Raw genomic sequence first — 19,759 nt, 5'->3', positions numbered from 1 at the left:
TTCCTTCCACCCTCCTGCCATGGTCCTTACTCAGACCTCATCACTTCTCTTTTGAACCAGGGCCAGGGCACCACACGCAACCATGTAGGCAGTGCCCTCACCCCTCCAGGAAGTGCTATTCTCATAGACTATGATGCAAAGGGTGCCCTCAGACTTCTTCCTCCATCTCAGCTGGCGTTAAAATCCACGGGGGTAGAGGGAACAGAAAGCAAAATGAGAATTAACTGGGAGTACAACTCTGATGCCAGAGATCCAGAGGGGGCAGCTGAGGGTGCAGTTTCTTCCCTCCACTATCCAGCAGGGCTCCTTCCTATCACTTAAACATACACCATGACCCTTAAGGTCCCTATTCTGTGGCTGAGTTGTGATTCAGACTGATTAAGCAACTTGCTTAAGGTCATACCGCAATTATGTGGCAGAACTGAGACTTGAACTTTGGTCTCCCAATGTCATGTCCAGGGTCCTTTACCCTACTCAGCAGCTAATATTAGAGTCCCAGACAGCAGGCACAGCAAGGAAGGCCACGTGGAGGAGGTGGGCGCAGAGAAGGGCCTAAACTGGTGGGCCGGTGGGCTGCACAACTGCTCCACCAGTGGCAAAAGGTCCTGGGTGGAGCCCCATTTGTACCACCTGGCTCCTAGCAGAGCTCCCAGAGAGGACCCCCATAGTGACAGGTTTACCAGTGTCTTGGGAGCCACAAGGGAGGTGCTCTCCTCAGGCGAGGCTGTTGCTGACACAGTATAAACTCCCCCCAAGACCCCATTTCTCCTGGCATTTATGAGCTGCCAGATACAGCCTGGCCAGCCCTCAGGGTGACCCTCAGCCAGCTCTGGATCACATTTTTCCCTCTCAGTGGGGTCCCAGGACAGACGCCTGGACACACAACGCCTCCAGACTGATCGATCTCCCTGCTGCTCCTGCAAGGCTCCACCCAGAACCACTGGCAGAGCCCCAGATGCCCAGCCAAGGAGACAGGGAGGGCGCTGACCACCCCAGACGAGAGCAGCAGCACTAATACTGATGACCATGCCCTAGCTCTGCACAGCTCAACAGACAGTGTTTTGATTTACTCTCCCAATGCCACTCTGACACAGAGTTTCAGAAGTTACACACTGAGATCACCCAAACAGAGGGAAGAGTTCAGCTCTAAACCTAGACCTGGCTGCCTCTAAGGCCAGAAGCTCTGTCTATAAAATGGGGTCATGGCTAGACCTTCTTCATGGGATTCCTGCAATGATTAAAAGATACGGTGTATGGAAGACTCAGTAAGTGGTTGCTACTGTTACTGTTACTGTTACTGCTCACACCACTCTCTGCTTTCCTACCTCCACACCTTCGCCCAAGCCTTGGCCCCTGCCTCATCTGCGCCAGTCCAAACCCTACCCACCACTGCACCACTCTCGAGACCCAGATAAATCCCTCCGAGATCACCTTATTCTGGAGCCATGGCCCTGAATACCAGTGCTGATGTCGTTGTTTTCATCTCCTATAAGGGAGGCTTGCTCACATTCTGGGCAGTGGGACGGGCATAGAGCATGAGCTATGGAGGCAGGAGGCCCTGGGCTCACCCCCAGCCAGGCCACAGACTTGCTGTGTGACTTTGGGCAAGCTGTTTCACCTGCTTGGATCTTGGTTTCTTTTCCTGTGAAATAAGCCTCATCATAGCTGCCCTGCTCACCTCTCCAGGCTGTTTTGAGGCCCCACTAAGTTCATAATGTGAAAGAATTTTGCAAACTTTAACAACTGATCCCAACATAAGGTCTTTTTTTTTCCTGTTGTTCTTTTCAAGTAAAACCAACAATCACCATAGGAAGGGCTGTAGTCAAGCATGACCATAGGAAATGAATAGCTCACTTCAGCCCAGTGGGAAGCTGGACACCTCAGTCTTATTTTACCCAAATGCCCTAATCTCAGACTGGCCAGGTAGTCCTGATTTGGACTCACTTATATGCATTAATTGCACAAGGCTCCCTCTGGGGGAGAGAATTTGAGAGACCAGTTGAATGCATGGAGACTCTGGACTCCTGACTCCCACCTTTCCTGGGATGACAGGTGGGGTAGGGGTTGGGGGACAGAGAGGACTGATTTTAAGACTGGGCAGAAGTAAACTTCTCTGGGTTCCTTGAAGCCCCCCCACCTCCCATGTCTGCCTCATGACCTCCACGCTTGGCCAAGACCCCTTTTGCACCCAGAACCTTTCCTTCCTTCTTCCCACCTCCCTGCCTTTCTCTCACTCATCCTTCAGACCTGGATTTCTCCCAGAAGTTTCTCTGACCCCCAGATTAGGACCTCTGGGGACCTCTACACCCCCTAACAGAGCACCCCTCACCAAGTAGCCCTTCCCAACCCTGGTTCCTCTGCAGGACTAAGCCCAGATGTTCCGAGGCACTTACTGTATGCCACACACTGCCTTTTCTGTATCCAGAATGGTTCTGGCTATGTGCATCCTTGGCAGAGGTGAGGAAAGAGTCACTCAGCTCAGTTCCTGTGTTAGGCAGACCAGTGCTGGGATGGGAGAGGCTTCACAGTTATTTGTGTCTGTCTGTCCCCCTAAGGGACTGTGAGCTCTTTTTTAATACTGTTTCCCTAGGGCCTAGCTGAGGGCACACAGCAGGCACTCGATAATAGTTGTTGAATCAAACATTGCCAGGGTTTGATTCTCCCATCTACTGATGAATTGGAAAGTGTTCAGGGAGCACTGGCAGGTGTCCAATGGAGAAATTAGAAAAAGAAGGGAATAAAGGAAGCAAATTTCTTCCCATCCCTGCACCAAGATCCCACATGACAACAGGAGAAAAGCAGCAGACATGGAAGGAGACAAGGGCTGATTCCTTCTTACATATCAGATGCTACACCAGCTGCCCTTCATACAGTTTGGTCTCACCCTCCCAACCCCTGAAGGCAGGTTTCTGGGGGATGCACACTCTATGATGCCTTGATGATCCCCACATCCACCTTCTGGCATCTATGCCCTCGTATTAGCCCTTCCCCTAAGGGTAGGTTGGCCCTGACAATTAGCTTCTAAAGAATAGAATACAGCAGAATTAGTGGGATGTCACACCCAAGACTGAGTTATAAAGAGACTGTGGCTTCCAGCCAGGCACAGTGGCTCAGGCCTATAATTCTGGCACTCTGGGTTGCCAGGGAAGGAGGATCACTTGAGCTCAGGAGTTCAAAACCAACCTAAGCAAGAGCCAGACCCCAGCTCTACTAAAGTAGAAAAAATAGCTAGCTGTTATGGCAGGTGCCTGTGGTCCCAGATACTCAGGAGGCTGAGGCACTAGGATCACTTGAACCCAGGAGTTTGAGGTTGCTATGAGGTAGGCTGATGTCACAGCACTCCAACCTGGGAAACACAGTGAAACTGACTCAAGAAAAAAAAAAAAGTATCGGCACCTGTAGCATAGTGGTTACCGTGCCAGCCACATGCACCGAGGGTGGGGGGTTCGAACCCAGCCCGGGACAGCTAAACAACAATGACAACTGCAACCAAAAAATAGCCAGGCTTTGGGCGGTGCCTGTGGCTCAAACGAGTAGGGTGCTGGCCCCATATGCTGGAGGTGGCAGTTTCAAAACCAGACCCGGCCAAAAACTGCAAAAAAAAAAAAAAAAAAGCTCATTCTCCTTCAAAGAATAAATAAGGAAAAAAAAATAGCCAGGCATTGTGGCAGGTACCTGTGGTCCCAGCTACTTGGAAAGATGAGGCAAGAGAATCATTTAAGCCCAAGAGTTTGAGGTTGCTGTGAGGTATGATGCCACAGCACTCTACCAAGGGTGACATAGTGAGACTCTGTCTCAAAAAAAAAAAAAAAAGACTGTGGCTTCCACTCTTGGTCACTCTCTCTGGGCTGTCTTGAATTGCTCAATCTGGGGGAGGCCAGATGCCACAGCATGTGGCAAGGGACCAAAGACCACCAGCTTTGCACCACGAGTAGGCTTGAACAGGGATCCCCTCCAGGCAAGCCTTCGGATGAGACCATAGTTGCAGCCAACAACTTGACTACAACATGACGACAGACAGTAAGCCACAGACACCAAGCTAAGTTGTGCCAAGATTCCTGACCCACAGGAACTATGAGATAATTAAATGGCTGTTGTTTGAAGCTGCTAAGTTTAGGGGTAATTTGCTAGGCAGCAATAGATAAAAGACAGTATAGCAGTCCTGTTTTATAAATAAGGAACCAGAGGTTCTGAGAGCTAATAACTTACCTAAAGTCACATAGCTGGGAGGTGGCAGAGCTGGGCTCTGAACTTAGACCTGCATCACTGCCCAGAGATTCCTCAGTGGGTCCACACTAGCTGGCCACCAGGAGCAGTCCCCTTTTCCTACATGAACCCTCCTCCACCCTAGTCAGTTTCTCCATGACCTTCACGCCCCCATGCCTACACCTTTGTCACTCATGACCAAGGGTGAGGGCCCACATTGGCACTGTGTCATCTCCTCCAGACTCCCAGATACGCATACAGGTGAGCTTGCTGCTCCCTGGAGACCGGTAGGATAAGGACAGTGGTAAGGAACAGGAAGGATTGGCACCTTCAGAGCCGACTTAATCTCTACGCCAAGCCACCTGCCTCACACTCTCTGCAACATCTCCATCTCTGACATCTCCAAGAGCCAGATGTGCACACATCTGTGCCTCCCAAAATCCTCGCTGGCAGAAGGACCAGTCCTCATGATTCCAGGAGATTCCAGATGATGACTTATTCTGAGTTCAGCTCCCCGTTCCTGTCCCTGCCCTTTCAGCACCTCCCCAAAGTGCCTCCTGAGGACTGGGGGTTTAGGCTTGTTTAAAGCTGCTAAGTTTAGGGGTAATTTGCTATGAAGGGTGGTCTGTGTGGAGTGTGGATTGAGGTGGCTGAACAGTGCCTGAGAGCACGAGGCTCTCAATCCTCACTCCACACAGACTACCCTTCATTCCCCTTACACAAACCCACACACATTGTGTGTACATGCGTGCACACACACAGATGGCAGGAGTGCCTCAGGGCAGATGTGAGCACCCAGGGGACACAGAGCCTACTCACTGACCAAGCACCTACTGCCACTTGTGTGCCAGGCACTGGGCTGAGGTCAGAATACGGAGATGGAGACCCAAGGCCCACTCTCCTGAAGCCCCTAGGACTCATGGGGATGTGAGTGCACATGCCCACCTTTCTGCTCCAGGGAGTTCGCCTTGGCCTAAGCCCCCAGAGCTGCTGCCAGGACATAGGCAGCTCCCTCTGTGCTAATCTCAGGTCTCATAAGGCCATTGGGTGCCTACTACCTTGCTGCCTGTGTAAGGATTAAGGAACCCAAGAAGGACAAGTAGGGAAGTCCATGGAAGAGATGAGACCTGCCTTCCCCTCTGAGGCACCAGCTGTGTGACCATCGTCAGCTATTTCCCTCTCTAGACCACAGTATCCCCCACCCCCACTCTCGTGACAAGAGGGAGTGAGAACTCATGTCTCAGGCCCCTGCACCCCAGCATCCTCCAACACTCAGGCCTGTAAAGTCTAGAGACCTGCCCAGCCATGCCATGTTGTCTGGGTGCATGTGTGTCTGTGTTTGTGTGTGTGTGTGTGTGTGTTTGTGTGTGTGTGTCATCCACATGTCAACCCCTCAGCAAAAAGAAGGAGCATTGAAGGGAAGTGAAGAAAGGGAGGGAAGAGGAAAGAGAAAAGGGAGGGATAAAGGGCTGACGGGAGGGGAGACCTCTCAGTATCCTCCTGGTCCCCTTTGCATGCCCCCCTCCTCCCCTCCCAGCCAGCCCTCAGGACCGGGACCAGCTCTGGAAACCTGCCGATGAGAAAGATCAGGCATGTAACTGCTGAAACCGTTTTCCAAATGGGAATTCATTTTCCCATCGGCCCCCTGCCAGGCTGGCCTCAGAGGAGCCTGACTCCTCACCACCAGCTCCACCACACACAGAGGCATGCCACAGGCACAGAGTACCACAAAGGTGGCTGCCCCCACATGGCAATGCAGGCGTGACAACACACAATCCCTTAAACACAGGTACACAAACAGACACACACCAGAAACAGAGAGAGCTGAAACACATCCACAAAACACACGGCTAGCAACACAGAGTCCTGGGTCCCTCTGTCACCCTCCCCTCACCCACTTTAACCCAGCAATCCAAAAATCTATGGCCAAAAGCCCAAGGCTACACTAAAAATATAATCAAGGACCATTTAAATGTGTCTTTAGGAGTCCAACTCTGGGCTGAGGGCACCACTAGGAAGGAGCAAACTCCTGTGTCTTCCCCTGGCCACAGCTTGCTTCCCAAAAGGGGGTCAAACCAGAGCCATTGGGGCAGGGGGCTGTGTGGGCAAACACCTCCTCTCCATACCCCCACCTCCAGACCCTTGCCTGAGACGGTGGACCTGGCAAGGGGGTGAGGGCCAAGGCAGATGGGACATTTGCTTAGGGCTCCCCAGCAGCCACTCAGCCTGGATGCCCAATTCCTAGCGCTCTCAGTGCACCCCAAGCAATCCTCCTGTCCTCAGGAATATGAGACATACGGGAAAGAGGGAATGTGAGCCTGAGCTCAGAATGACTTCCCAAGCCTTCTGGATCTTCCCCAGGCTGAGTTCTCTACTCACAGTGATTTGTATAACCTTCACAATAATCTTAGGAGGAGGATACTATTATTAGCCCCATTGAGAGGGAAGAAAACTGAGGCTCAGGAAGACACCTGCCCTCATCACAACACACATCTGTCCACTCCAGAGCATGAGCTCTGGTGATTTTAGGTCCTCACCCACCTATGGAGCCTGGGATCCAAGTCAGATGAAGGACAGTGTGGTATGTCCTGAGCCTGCTCTGAGGGCCCCTCTGTCCTTCCCAAGCCTCGTACTTGCCCAAGTCTGACTCCAGTGGAAAATGCCAGTCGGTTCAGACCTTTTGCCAACAGGCCCCACTGGGGTCAGTGAACCCTGAGAAAAGACCCAGCCCCACAGACAGGCAGGGTCAGGCCCAGGTCAGACTAACCCAAGTCTCAGGCCAAGGCCCAGGCCACTGGCACTGCCCCTCGCCTGGCTCCGGATTATGTCTTCTGGGGCCTTCCATCTGTCACTTAGCCCTCCAGGCCCAGGATGAAATTCATTTCCTTTTAAGAGAGCCAATGATTTGCTTTTCCCATGTCTTTCCCTGCCTTTTTCTTTTTTAATTAGAAATTACTCTCTCAAAGTCCAGAGCCTGGAAGGGGGAAGCCACCTGGTCACCAGTTCTGGCCATTGCTGCCCACTCACTCCTGCCACCACCACAAGCTCCTTCCTTCCTGGGCCTCTCCTAGGTTCCTCAGTGCCCACGAGACTCAGCAGATGGAGGCTGCCCTATCTCCTAATACCCTGTCCAAAAGAGGAGGAGGGAACATAGGGGAGTGTGGCAGGGACTCCCCAAGGTCAGCTCATGCTGTTCTGGCACCAACCGGTTTATATCAGAACCCCAGTTCCCAGAGGCCAGGGAAGACACCAGGAAGGCTTTCCCTTTCTGGGTCTTTGGAAACAACTGGCCATGTTGTAAGCCACAGCACTAAAGCCAGGAGGACAAGAGGATATGGGACAAGAAGGAGCCCTAAGAATAGGGAGCCAGCCAGCCTGCCTCCCTCCCATCCTGTCACCTCCCCGCCTGTGGGTCAGTCTGACTGTGGGCGCACACCCCACAGGTCAGGAGTCTACTGGCCTCCCCCACACAGCACACACTTGGAGAACAGAGGCTGGGCAATGTGGGGGGCTGTCACACACCGTGTGCTTGGGCACAAGCCAGCACAAGTACACACCCACAGACACCTCCAGCACACACTTACAAGCAGACACAGACACCCTCTTGCACACATGTGTGCCTACACGTCTTTCCCTGGCTTCACCATGGAACACAGCACTACCTCCAAGGCACACATCCTGGGGCTCACAGACAGGTCCCCCCAGCCGTCTAATTGTGATTTGCCTCAGGCCCTGGGAGAGGTGGGTTAAGACCGCTCAGGACCTCTCATCCCATTTCTGGACTGGGTCTGGTCAGAGCCCTGGTAAGAGGACAAGGAGACTTTGTGGGACGCCTCAGCTGCCCGACCCCCCACTAGCTGTCACGGAGAGCCCCCTCTTGCTGCTCTCCCCGCCCTCTTGCTTTTCCCGCCCCAGCACCCACCCTTCAAAGGCGCCGCTCCCAAAGCCGGGCAGCCCACCAAGAAGTGAAGAGGCAGTGGGGGATGACCCAGCCCTCAGCCCCAGCGCCCTCCCCCCGCCTCCGCAGGCGGTCCCCAAGCTGAGGGTGGGCGGCTCCGGGCATCAGCTGGGGCCTTACCATGGAGGGTGCTCCGGGTGATCTGTCCCCCCATCTCAGGCAGCGGACAGCACGGCCACCTCCGCTTGGCCGGCCCGCTTGTCACCAAGCCGCCCCGGCCAGCAGCTCCCCTCCTGCTCCCCCGCCCGCTCCCCCGCGGCCGGCGGCCGGCATGGCAGGGCCAGCGCCCCCCCACCCCCGCGCCCTCCGCACACGCGCGCGCCCGCCGCGGGCCACACACGCACGCGCGCACCGCCCTGCGGCCGCCCCCACCTCCCGCTCCCACCCGCCCCAGCCTCCAGCGCTGGTACAGCGATGGGATCTGTCATGTTTATTTACATAAGGAGGAGGAGACTGGAGGCTTCCTGAAATAGCAGCGAGCTCCAGAAGGCGTGGAGATGCCCCGGCCCAGCAGACACGCGCGCACACGCGCAACACCATGCCGTGGGTGCAGTCTCGCGAGCGCGCACACACACGCCCCTCACCCGCCGCCCAGGTACACTGCCACTCATTCTTAGGTGCCTACTACATGCAGACTGGACCAGGGGACAAGGACAAAATAGTGAGCAAAACATTGTCCCTGCCCTCAGGAGGTGCCCAGTCCAGCCAGTGATGCTTATTAACAAAGAGCTAATACTGTTCTGTCACTTACAAGTATTAACTCCTTCAGTCCTCACAGGCTGAATGAGGAGTTATTATCAACAGTTAATGCAGTTATTATCAACAGATCAACAGGTACTATTTTTCTTATTGTTATTGTCTTACAGATGAGAAATCGGAGACAGAGAGGTTGTTCACCTAGAAGGTACCAGAGCCTGGCTGCAAACACTGGAATCCAGGCTCCTACCCCTGCATCTAACTGTCCCTTCAATAGTGTACATACACTCCCAGCACAGACCTACACTGCACGTCTGCACCATGCACACATATGTGCACTTACACGGGCTCATGCACTCCTAAGCATTCGCCCATGAGCACACTTAGCCACCCACTGCCCACCATACACATACTCACATGGTTACCTACACACCTTGACACTTGCATGTACGTGCTCAACACACGCCTACTCCTGGATTCACGAGGTTTCCAGAGAAATCTCAAGGTGTGGAAACTGGCTCCTCACACTCACAGGAGAGGGAAGGATGCAGACAGACAGGGAAGAGGGATGCCAGGAAAGTGGGCCCCCTCCAGCCTTGGGCAGGCCTGCTGGCAGCCCAGATCATCATCAAGAGAGCAGTTCCCATGTCCTGCCAGTGCACTGTGCACCAGGCACTGTGTGCACCAACTCGTTTATATTCAGTGGCAGGTGCTACCATTATATGTATTTTACAGACATAAAAGTGGAGGTTCTGAGAGGCTCAGGAACTTGCCTGGGGTTACCCAGCAGATCCAAGGCAGAGCCAGGACTCAAGCCCGGGTCTGTGGGACAACCTCTCTCCCCACAGCAGACTTTCCTCAAGACAGGGTCTTCCTCAGGACAAAAGAACAGCTCCCTCCTCCCACACCCTGGCCTGGCCCCAGCCCCTATCCTCAAGATCAGGGATCTGGGTTCCCAAGGAAAGATCTGGGTGGGGAAGGAAGGCCAGTGGGTAGGTGGGAGGGCAGAGGGATGGGGGCTGAGGAGGAGCGCTGCCTCAGAGGCCTGGGCACTGTAAGGGGCTGTGCTGGGCCCTGAGCCCTAGCTCAGGACCCTGCTGCTGCCACCCCTGAGTGGGTCCTGGGGAGGGACATTCAAGCTTTACCTGAGGGCATCAGCTGGAGGGCTGGGCAGGTGGTGGGTAGGAGTGCCCACAGGCCCAGCCAGAGGCAGCCTGAGACTTCTCCCTGGGAGAAGTTGAGACACTGATTCCGCACAAGACAGCTCCCTTTCTGCAGGCACATGCTGGCTCGTGGCTGCACACAGTCACACTTACATGCGCACACATTCTCCCTGGCCTACATACCTGGTCCATGCAGGGGAGGGAGGCTAAGTCAATGTGATTGAGAGAAAGTAATCCAAGTTCTCTTTGAGAATAATAATCATAATAAGAGTAAACATTACGGGGCCTTCTGTGTGCACAGCACTATTCTCAGCATGTTACACATACTAACTTCTTCAATCTTCACAAGAACCCTAAGAGATAGGCTTAATTGTGTGCTTACTTGACAGGTGAGGAAACCATTGCAAAAAGAAACTGCTTTGGAGGTTTTCCTGTAGCAACACAGTTACTCCACTCATCTAGCTGGCCTTTTAACATGCCCGTCTGGGCCCTTACCTACCAACTCCCCGACAGACGGCCAGCTTGGCTTACCCATGGCCCAGCACCCACACACCACCCTCCCCCTCTCACCCTGGTTCCTGCCTTCTCCCCAGTTAAAATGCCCCTTCCACCCACCCAGCACTGGCAACACCTGTCTCGGGACACCTTCCTAGGGCCCTGGGTACAGAGTAAATCCTGGTTCTTGAGTTTGTCCCTCTTCTGAGCCCCTGAGCTATGCCTCACCTAACTCTTGTCTTCTGTTCTACACAGAGACAGCCATAGCTGGGGCCTTTTCCACCTTCCCCAGGTTCTCCTGGCTGCACATCAACAATTTGGAAGCAAGATTGGTATGGCTGCACCAGGGCAGAAGGAGGGGTCTGGGGAAGCTTTCTGTGGGCAAGATGGTCTTAGGATATGCCAGCAGGGCCTCAAGGAGCAGGGTGAAGAATCTGGCCTTTTTCCTAAGAGCAGTAGGGAACCCTGAAATGTTTCAGCAGGGAGGCAACAAGATCAGACCTGCATTTCAAAAAGGTCACTATCCTATCTGGTGTAGAGAACTCAGGGTTGGAGGAAAGAGGCACCAAGGCAGAAGGCCCGGCATCCACATCCGGCAGGGCTGGGCCTGGGCCTGACTTAGGCTTGCTCCCCTTGGGCTTAGCACTGCCCCTGGCACACACAGCAGATACCTCACAAATGAAAATTCACATAATTTTCCAGAAACAGGACTGCAGAGAATTAATGAAGTAGTAAGCAAGCAAGGACGGTGCATGTTGGGGGCTCAGCAAGCTGAGAGTCCCTCTGGAGGGTAGTGGCCCTCATTCTGGCCATTTGAGCAAGAATGGGACGGAAACTGGGAGATGGCCTGCCTGGCCGCTGGGCCTTCACAGCACCACTGTGAAGGGGGTTTCCACAGACAGAATCACTTCCCCAGATGGGAAGTGGCAGTGTCTCATGTCTCAGGCGTGCCTCTCCCACCACTTTCCCAGAGTGGTGTCCAGGACCTCAATGGGGGTGGGGAAGGGGGACAGCCCCTTGATGTGGCAGCCAGCACTATATCCCTCCTGTGATTTATTCACTGGGGCATCATAAAATTTCATTTGGCCAGAGGATTCTACTACTAAAATGGGTGAAAAAATCACTGGCGGAAATCATTCATTCATCCATCAATCATTCCCTAAGTGCTAACTATGGACCAACTGTGAGCAAGACCTCACAGTCACACTTCAGAAGCCAATGGTGCAGCAGGGAAGATGGATGAGGAAACAGGCAATTCCAGACCTAGCAGGAGCCACGCTGGGATCAAGGAATGTGGCTCTTTTGGCTCTGGCTAAATGATCTCAGTGTGCCATTCTGTACCCATACTTTGGACAGGATATGAAAGGGGAAGGGAGAGTCTATAAGTAAATCCCCAGAAGAGGCTATAAATGCTACCATTTATCACACGCTTATTACGTGCCAGGTGCTGTGCTAAGTATCACATACATAAACTCAGCTGATCTCACAACTTCCCTTTAGGAGTTATAGTCACCCTCATTTTGCAAGCTATAAAACCAAGACTCAGAGAGATTATACAGAAGGAAGGGAAGATAAAGTGGGCTCTGAATCTAGACCTGCCTGACATCAAAACTCATGCTCTATCCAAGAAAGGGAAAAGGGCTTCATCTGGCTTCAGGAGGGGGACACAGGAGACAATGACCTTCTCCTTAGGGAATCAGGGGGCTCTATGTGGCAGCAGAGCTCAGTAGTTCTCCAGGGGACAGAAGGTGATGTCTCAGGATTGGAGTCAACATGAAGGCAGAGGAAACTGGACAGGCAATAAGGCTGGACTTCTCATCGGCTAATAGGTGACCCAACAGATGCTGAAGATGCAATCCTGGAAACTTAAAAAGATCCTTTGGTGACCTGGGCAGGGACTTAATAGCTGAAGGCCCACAGGCAGGAAACAGGACCGGGTGTGCCCTTCGGGGCTCCCTGATCAGACAGAATCCCCACTGGGCTTCAGAAAAAGACTCCCATCCTTTTTGCCCTACTGCATCTGCCCTCCAACCCCATCTAGGGAACCTCAGTTGCCTTGGCTCTCTGAAAGCTTTCAGCCCCCAAGGCCTTTCCCACAACCAGGCTGTCCTTCCTTTCCCTGCCTTTCCATTCCTGATTTGTCCTGCTCCTCTTCCCTTTGGGGCACATCCTAGGGTCCATGGTGGGCTACCCAGCTCAACTCTCTCCTCATTGAGTCCTTTCTCATCCCTATCCCTTCTTCCCAGCCTAAACTTGCCTTCTCAGAACTTAAGATCTAGGGCTGAGCCAGCAAAGGCAGAATAAAACATGGAACAAACTCACTGGGCAACAGAAACCATGAGAATCACAGGCACCAAGATCTCCAAGGAAAAAAGAGCCTCTGCAGAACCCTGCATCCAGCCCCTACCTCCCAACAGGCAAGTAAGTACTGGCCTGCTTTACAGAGCGAGCACAGGAGGCCTTTCCTAATGTTGCACAGTGGGCCGAGGGTAAGGGACTAGAACTCAGGAGAAACGTCTTCTGGCGCTACACTTAATATGGCATACAAGTCAAGGCAGCAGGACGTATAGAAGACAAAACTGGACAAGGGAGGAGGATAGCTTCTCTCTTATGAGGTAGGGGGAGGTGGCTGGGGTCTGGGGAGGTCAGGGCAAGGGGGAACAGTCCACTGGGGAGGAGGTGGGAGCCAGCTCCTGACTGCTACAGTTTCTTCCATCAGGAACAAGGGATAATTTGATTGCACTGATGAGTCACCAGGCATCTGGGGCTTAAGGCTGACCTGCCAAGGCCATCCTCCACCCACCAGCCTGGGCCTGGCATGGGGGAATGAAGAGCAGGGAACTCCAGCTGAAAGCTTCTCCCTGTGCCCAGAGCCAGGACAAGGGCAGAGGCCACTGCCTAGAGTCTAAAAGAGAAGGGAGATGTGGAGGGAGTAGAAGACAAAGCACACAAAGAGGCAGAGATGGAGCCTCAGAGAAACTAGAAACAGGAAGCCCAGGGGGCGTCCTCTGGGGCTGGGACAGGTGCCCCGGCAGTGACAGCTGCCAGCCGCCCAGGATGATGGGAACACAACAGGTGCAGGGGCGGGGGCAGGGACTGAAAGGGAATCTGAGCAAACAGCCCTCTGGCCCTAGGCCGACTGCCAAGCAGCTCTTCAGACCCTCCAAGACACAAACACACCTGCTTGTGCTCCAGTTCTGAGCCTCAGGGCCAGCCTGGCCAGCCTGAACTGGATAGAGAAGTACCATCCACAGCAGACAGAAAGGACAAAACAAGGAGAGACGAGGTTTCTATTCCCAGGACAGAGTGTGCCAGACACAGCCCACACCCACAGAGCCCCCAGCTGGAAGCACACAGTTGCCCTCCTATAAGATCTGTGTCAGGAGCCAGGAAGGGTAGATAGGTGTGCCCACCCTACCCCACCCCACCCATGTGGAGGTTAGGAGCTCGGGTCTTGAGCTCAGGCAGGCAGCTCTCCACCGTGTGACTGGGCAAGCTCTGGAGCTTCTCTGAGTCTCTGCCATCTCTTCTCCAAGATGGAGATAACAAGGCCCAGGTGCTTGTGAGAGCAGAGTAACATCACACCTGGAAGGCTTGCTGCCTGGCTCAGTCCACAGGGGCAACTGTTGCTGTCTCTTCAGAAGCCCAGAGAACCTAGTGGGGGAACAAGGCCTGTGCTCCCAGCCTTGGAAAGCAATGCCTTAAAGCGCAGGGTATGAGTACAACACTAATAATACACGTCACACCAAGGGGGAGAAATGGAAAAGCGGCTTCCGTAAGAACCATCCGCATCATCATGTTGGCCCCATTTACTCGGTACCCACCCCTCCCATGCCAGGCCCCACGCTAAGCTTTGTATGTATCAGCGCATGCGTGCCTCATATGCAAATCCCATTCAGCTTGCTGGGCAACTGTCAGTTCTCCTAAGTAAATAGATTAAACATTGTGCTTTGTCACCTGGTTAGCACTCTGTTTTTAATTCAGGGATGGAATAAATTTTAAACTTGAAACTGGCCCCTATCCCAGTGATTACAGTGATAAATTACCAGGGTCTGCATTTAAAAGGTTAGCTCCAGACATCATAACCTTGCTGGGGAAGGTGAGGAAGAGCAGAGAGTGACACATTTGAGGGGAAAGGAGGGGCAGAGAGATGCGGACACACAGGGTGACCTCATAGTGATGGATATGCTGGGACAAGACACAAGCCTTGTCCACCAGACGTGTGGAAACATACTCTAGTGATCCCTCTGGGCCTGCCTGGATTATGAGAAAAGCTGGCAGCTGATGGCAGGAGGTTAAATCCCTCCTCTGCCAGCAGAGACAACCACTCCCCCTCCAATCCACCCCGTCCTCCACCTAACCCCCCACCACACACACACTCACACACCTTTAGGCCTCATGGCTCAGCCAAGACTCCTGGTGCCCACCCCTTCTGGTGCCAGGCCCCAAGCCAGCTGAAGCCACCCTAAGGCCAGGAGACATGCAAGCTCACCCTCCTTCCTCTGAGGAATCTGCTTCCTGTGCTCACTCCTGCTTCCTGCCCCTCCCAGGTCTGCCCTGCAGAGGATGGCTGAGCCCAGGACCACTGCCCTGGCCTCTGCTTCTACTTCCAGGCCCCAGCCCTGGCCCTGCCTGCTGCTCATTCCAGGGCCTCTCACTTCAACCTCTAGGCTCAGACATTGGACACTAGCAAGTGCAACAAAGTGATGGTGAAAGCCACACAGAGGCCTGGGGTTGTGGCTGGGGCACTCCCCTTAGGGCCACTGTCACCCAGATCCTAATGATCTGACAACACTAAATACCACATACTACTCATCACCACCACTTAGAGCGCTGTCTACACTGGGGGCTTCATAGTACAGGTGGCAGTTAAGGCAGGCTCTGGATCACACTGCCTGGGTTCAAAGCTTGATTCTAACACCTTCTTGGTATCTACTTCCTCTTCTGAAAAATGGGGTTGATAATAGTGCCTGGCTCATAGGGCTACTGGGAATGAAATGAGTTCACACATGTAGTGTGCTCAGAATGGGGTGGGACACGCAGGTTCTATGTCCAGGGTAATGATATAGAGAACAACCTCCTGAACCCTATACAAAACCCCTATCATTACCCTGGTTTACAGAGGAGGAGACCAGGGCACAGAGCTGGGAAATGGTAGAATTAGGGTTTGACCTCAAGTCGATCTGCCCAGAGCTATCCTACCAGCTACCTGGGGGCTTCTGCCCCTCAGAGCTCTTTAGCCACACTGGGGGCTTCTGCCCCTCAGAGCTCTTTAGCCCCAGTGGCCTCCCCACAACACAGTGGTCTCTGACCTGGCTCCCCTGCCAGAGAGGGCATTTACCCCATTAGTGAGGGTCCTGTCACCTCTTCCTTTGCAAAAATTAGGCGGGAGCTCTCCAGTGGCAATCCAGGAGGAATCAAAGCCATCAGAACCACCACCATGACCATGGGCAAGAGCAGCAAGATGCTGCAGCATATTATCTACAGGAAGAGGTGCATCCTGCAAGATGGCCAGACCTTCATCGGCACCTTCAAGGCTTTCAACAAGCATGTGAATTTGATCCTTTGTGACTGTGATGAGTTCAGAAAAATCAAGCCTAAGAACTCCAAACAAGCAGAGAGGGAAGAGAAGCGAGTTCTTGGCCTGGTGCTGCTACAAGGGGAGAACCTGGTCTTGATGACAGTAGAGGCACCTCCTCCTAAAGATACTGGTATTGCCTGAGTGCCACTTGCTAGAGCTGCTGGAGGCCCAGGGATTGGCAGGGCCACTGGCTGAGGAATCCCAGGTGGGGTTCCCTTGCCCCAGGCTCCTGCAGGATTTGCTGGGCTAGTCTGTGGGATTGGTGGGCCAACAGGTGATGACTCCATAAGGAAGAGGTACTGTGGCAGCAGTATTGCAGGGGCCCCCAGTACCCACCTGGCCTTGGGGGTCCTCCCCGACCTATGGGCCAAGAGACACCCCCTCCAGGCCTGATGGGCCCACCTCTTGGTATGAGGCCTCCCATGATCCCACAATGGGGACCCCCCTGGATGAGGGACTCCAATGGGCATACCCCCTCCAGGGATGTGGCCTCTTCCCCCAAGGATGAGAGGGTCCCCTCCCCTGAGAATGCGCCCACCAAGGCCCTAGACTCATCTTGGCCCTCCTCAGCTCCCTGCCTATTTCCCATAAGAGGCTGTACATAGTTCTTTTATTTCCTGGTATATGAAACCCGTTTATAATAAACTCTTTCTTTTTTTTTCTTTTTTTAGAGACAGAGTCTCACTTTGTTGCCCTCAGTAGAGTGCTATGACGTCATGGCTCACAGCAACCTCCAGTTCTTGGGCTTAGGCCAGCAGTTCTCAACCAGTGGGTTGCAGCCCCTTTGGGGGTCAAATGACCCTTTCACAGGGGTCACCTAAATACATCCTGCATGTCAGATATTTACATTACGATTCATAACAGTAGCAAAATTACAGTTATGAAGTAGCAACGAGAATAATTTTATGGTTGGGGGTCACCACAACATGAGGAACTGTATTAAAGGGTGGCATCATTAGGAAGGTTGAGAACCACTAGCTTAGGCGATTCTCTTGCCTGAGCCTCCCGAGTAGCTGGGACTACAGGTGCCCACCACAACACCCAGCTATTTTTTTGTTGCAATTTGTCCAGGTTTGAACCCGCCACCCTCGGTATATGGGGCCGGTGCCCTACTCACTGAGCCACAGACGATACCCTATAATAAACTCTTATGAGAATATAAAAAAAAAAAAAATTAGGCAGGAACTAAGACAAATAAGCACCCAAACCAATTAAGAAAATTATACCTGCTTCTGACATCTTGAAACACCTGTGCTGGGTCCTCAGAAGGAGAGCAGCAGCTCTGGGGACTCAGCACCCTAGAGGCCAGGGCACACTGAACCCTTTGTCAAGTCACACAGCGACTACACAGCTAAGCAGGGATTTAGACACACAACTATAGGACATCAAGATCTCAAGCACCTGCCTGTCTGCCATGCGGCCTCTCAGAATAACAGCACAGCTCTTAAAATCTACAAAGCACTGTCACCAAAATCTTATTAGATTTGCCAAAGCACCCTGTAGGTACCACAGGACAGATGATCATTCCTTTTAACAAAAAGAAAATAGAGGCGGCAGGAAATGGAAATGAATTGTCAAAGCTATAAAGTGCCAGAGCAGGGCCCAGAATCCAGATGTCAGACTCCAGAGTCCAGACTTCAGGGCTGTCTATCAACACTGTCCCTGAGAACAGCGATCTTCAGTTAAATAAACACAGTGTCACTTGGAGGGGCCCAGGGTCAAATGTGAACTGTGCGAATCCCAATGTTAATGCATGCTCACAGTCACTGTCCTGCCCCACCAGGGTCCCTAGCATGAACCAAGCGCCCACTCCAGGGCTCACCCCATGGGGCTATGGGCCCACTCCCACACTGGGGTCAAGGGGCCTCTGAGCTCTGGGGCCACATATTCAAAAGAGAAAGTGAGGACTGATGCCGGGGGTACCAGTTCTTGCAGGCCCTGAGACAGAAATGTGAACACCCTCTGAAAAGAAGAAGACAGGTCCTTTTCAGGAGAGCAGGGGCTCAGCGTGGCTCTGAAACAGGAACTTCTGTTCTAGCAGAGCAAACGTGAGAAATGACTGAGGCCCAGCCACTGGACTATGCTAGCTCTGTGCCCACCACCACTGGCCATGCCCTGGAGCCCACAAGACATCAGCTGGGCTGGCTACAGAGCCAAGGTCCGGACCCCTGGCACAGACACACCTGCGAGTAGCTGGGGCTATGCAGGGCCCCTCAAGAGAAGCCAGTGGCACATGAAGGAATGCTGTTCCCTGCTATTATATCTCCAGGCCTAGCCCCAACCATGTCTCTGTCTCACATCTCATGGCCCCACCAACCCGGGCTTTCAGTCCCTAAAATCCTGGGACCATGGGCCGGCTCAATGCTGGCTGCCCCTCCCTCAGGAGCCAGAGCTCAGGCAGCTGTCAGGCTTGTGGTCCTCCTGCCCCAAGATGCCTTCAGATTACTTCTATCCTTCCTCCCTCAGGTTCTGGAGCCTAGGTCCACCCCATCACTGCACAAGGTGGACCTCCCAGCACAGAAGTTTAGAGGGCAAAGCCTCCCCTGGGAATTGGGACTCCTGGGTTCCAGGCAGGCCCTAAGGCTGTGGCAAAACCTAATACATGCTTGGGAAAGCCCATGAGGCCCTGGCACTTGGGTGCTGGGAGACTCAGGGAAGGCGGCCCCTTTTAATACCTCCCCAGCTCCCTCCTCTGTTTGGTGGGTGGCTGTCAGGGCTCCAGGAGGTGGATGGGGCCCCACCAATAGGGAAACAGGTGGAGGGATCCCTCCTTCCAGGGATCCTCCTCCCCTCTCTAAAAAAAATTCCTCACACTTCAAACCTCAACCCTGCTCAGCAAATCCACTTCCCTTTTCAGAGGTGAGAGCTCTTTGTTCCCAGGGCCAATTAAAGGAGGTGGACTAGATTAGACTTTATTTGGAGGTCCTTTTTTACTATCCATGACGCTGCCTGCAGTAATTCACCGCGTGACCTTGTGCAAGTCAATCCCCTCTCTGGGCCACAGTTTTTCACATCTGTAAAATATAGGTGTGGGACTCTTTCATCTTTACTTCTCGTCCAGGGAAGTAAAGGGAGGTGGGAGGGTGAATCACTGTGAGGTGGGAGGGGGATCACTGTGAGGGAGGCCATCAAGAATTCCTCCCCCCTGCCACCAAGGTCTGGTAGAAAACCAAGGATGGGCCAGCAGACTCCCAACTAGGAAGCACCGCCTCTCAGTCCTCTTCCTGACCCCTCAACACAGGTACCCCAGATCCCAGGCCTGCTTTGCACCTTGAGTTCTGCTGTCCAGGCCAGAAGTCTGGCGTCAGCCTGGATGCCCCCATCCAAGCGGTCATCCAAGTATCCTTCTCAAATCCCCTCCCTCCTTCCATCCCATGGCTTCTCCCATACTGCAGGTCTCCAGCATGGTCCTGCTCTGGACAATTATTCCAACATCCTGTCCTACTCCTCAGGAGTGCCAGGCTGACCTTTCTGCTTGGTCAACCCAGCTCGGGCACTGCTCAGCTTAGAGTTCCCCGTGGTTCCCAAGCATCTAAAGATAAACTTGACGCCACCTCCACAGAGCATTCAATGTCCTCCATGAACTGGCCAGAGCCCATATGTGTGGTCTTACCACCCATGTACCTAGACTCCATGCACACGAGCCATGTGTGTCCTGGA

At 53.4% G+C, this 19,759-nt stretch overlaps 1 protein-coding gene and 1 pseudogene across 2 annotated transcripts in view; one reads left to right on the top strand and one right to left on the bottom strand.

Moving 5' to 3' along the window:
• NEURL1 (neuralized E3 ubiquitin protein ligase 1) overlaps positions 1-19,759 on the bottom strand; it is an 88,158-nt gene that overhangs the window by 28,518 nt on the left and 39,881 nt on the right. The window contains exon 1 of one of the 2 annotated variants that reach the window (XM_053583143.1): positions 8,285-8,449. The exons of the other annotated variant lie outside the window; for it this stretch is intronic. Within the exon in view, the coding sequence (XP_053439118.1) occupies positions 8,285-8,318 (34 nt within the window). The 5' untranslated portion in view covers positions 8,319-8,449. Of the gene's footprint in view, positions 1-8,284; positions 8,450-19,759 lie in introns of those variants that run through there. 2 annotated transcript variants of the gene reach the window in all.
• On the top strand, positions 15,959-16,648 carry LOC128580796 (small nuclear ribonucleoprotein-associated proteins B and B'-like; annotated as a pseudogene).

This window comes from Nycticebus coucang, chromosome 3 (genome assembly GCF_027406575.1).
Source record: "Nycticebus coucang isolate mNycCou1 chromosome 3, mNycCou1.pri, whole genome shotgun sequence".
Taxonomy (NCBI): Eukaryota; Metazoa; Chordata; class Mammalia; order Primates; family Lorisidae; genus Nycticebus; species Nycticebus coucang.
Note: the sequence above shows the minus strand (reverse complement) of the source record. Positions and strands in the feature narration are given on the sequence as shown.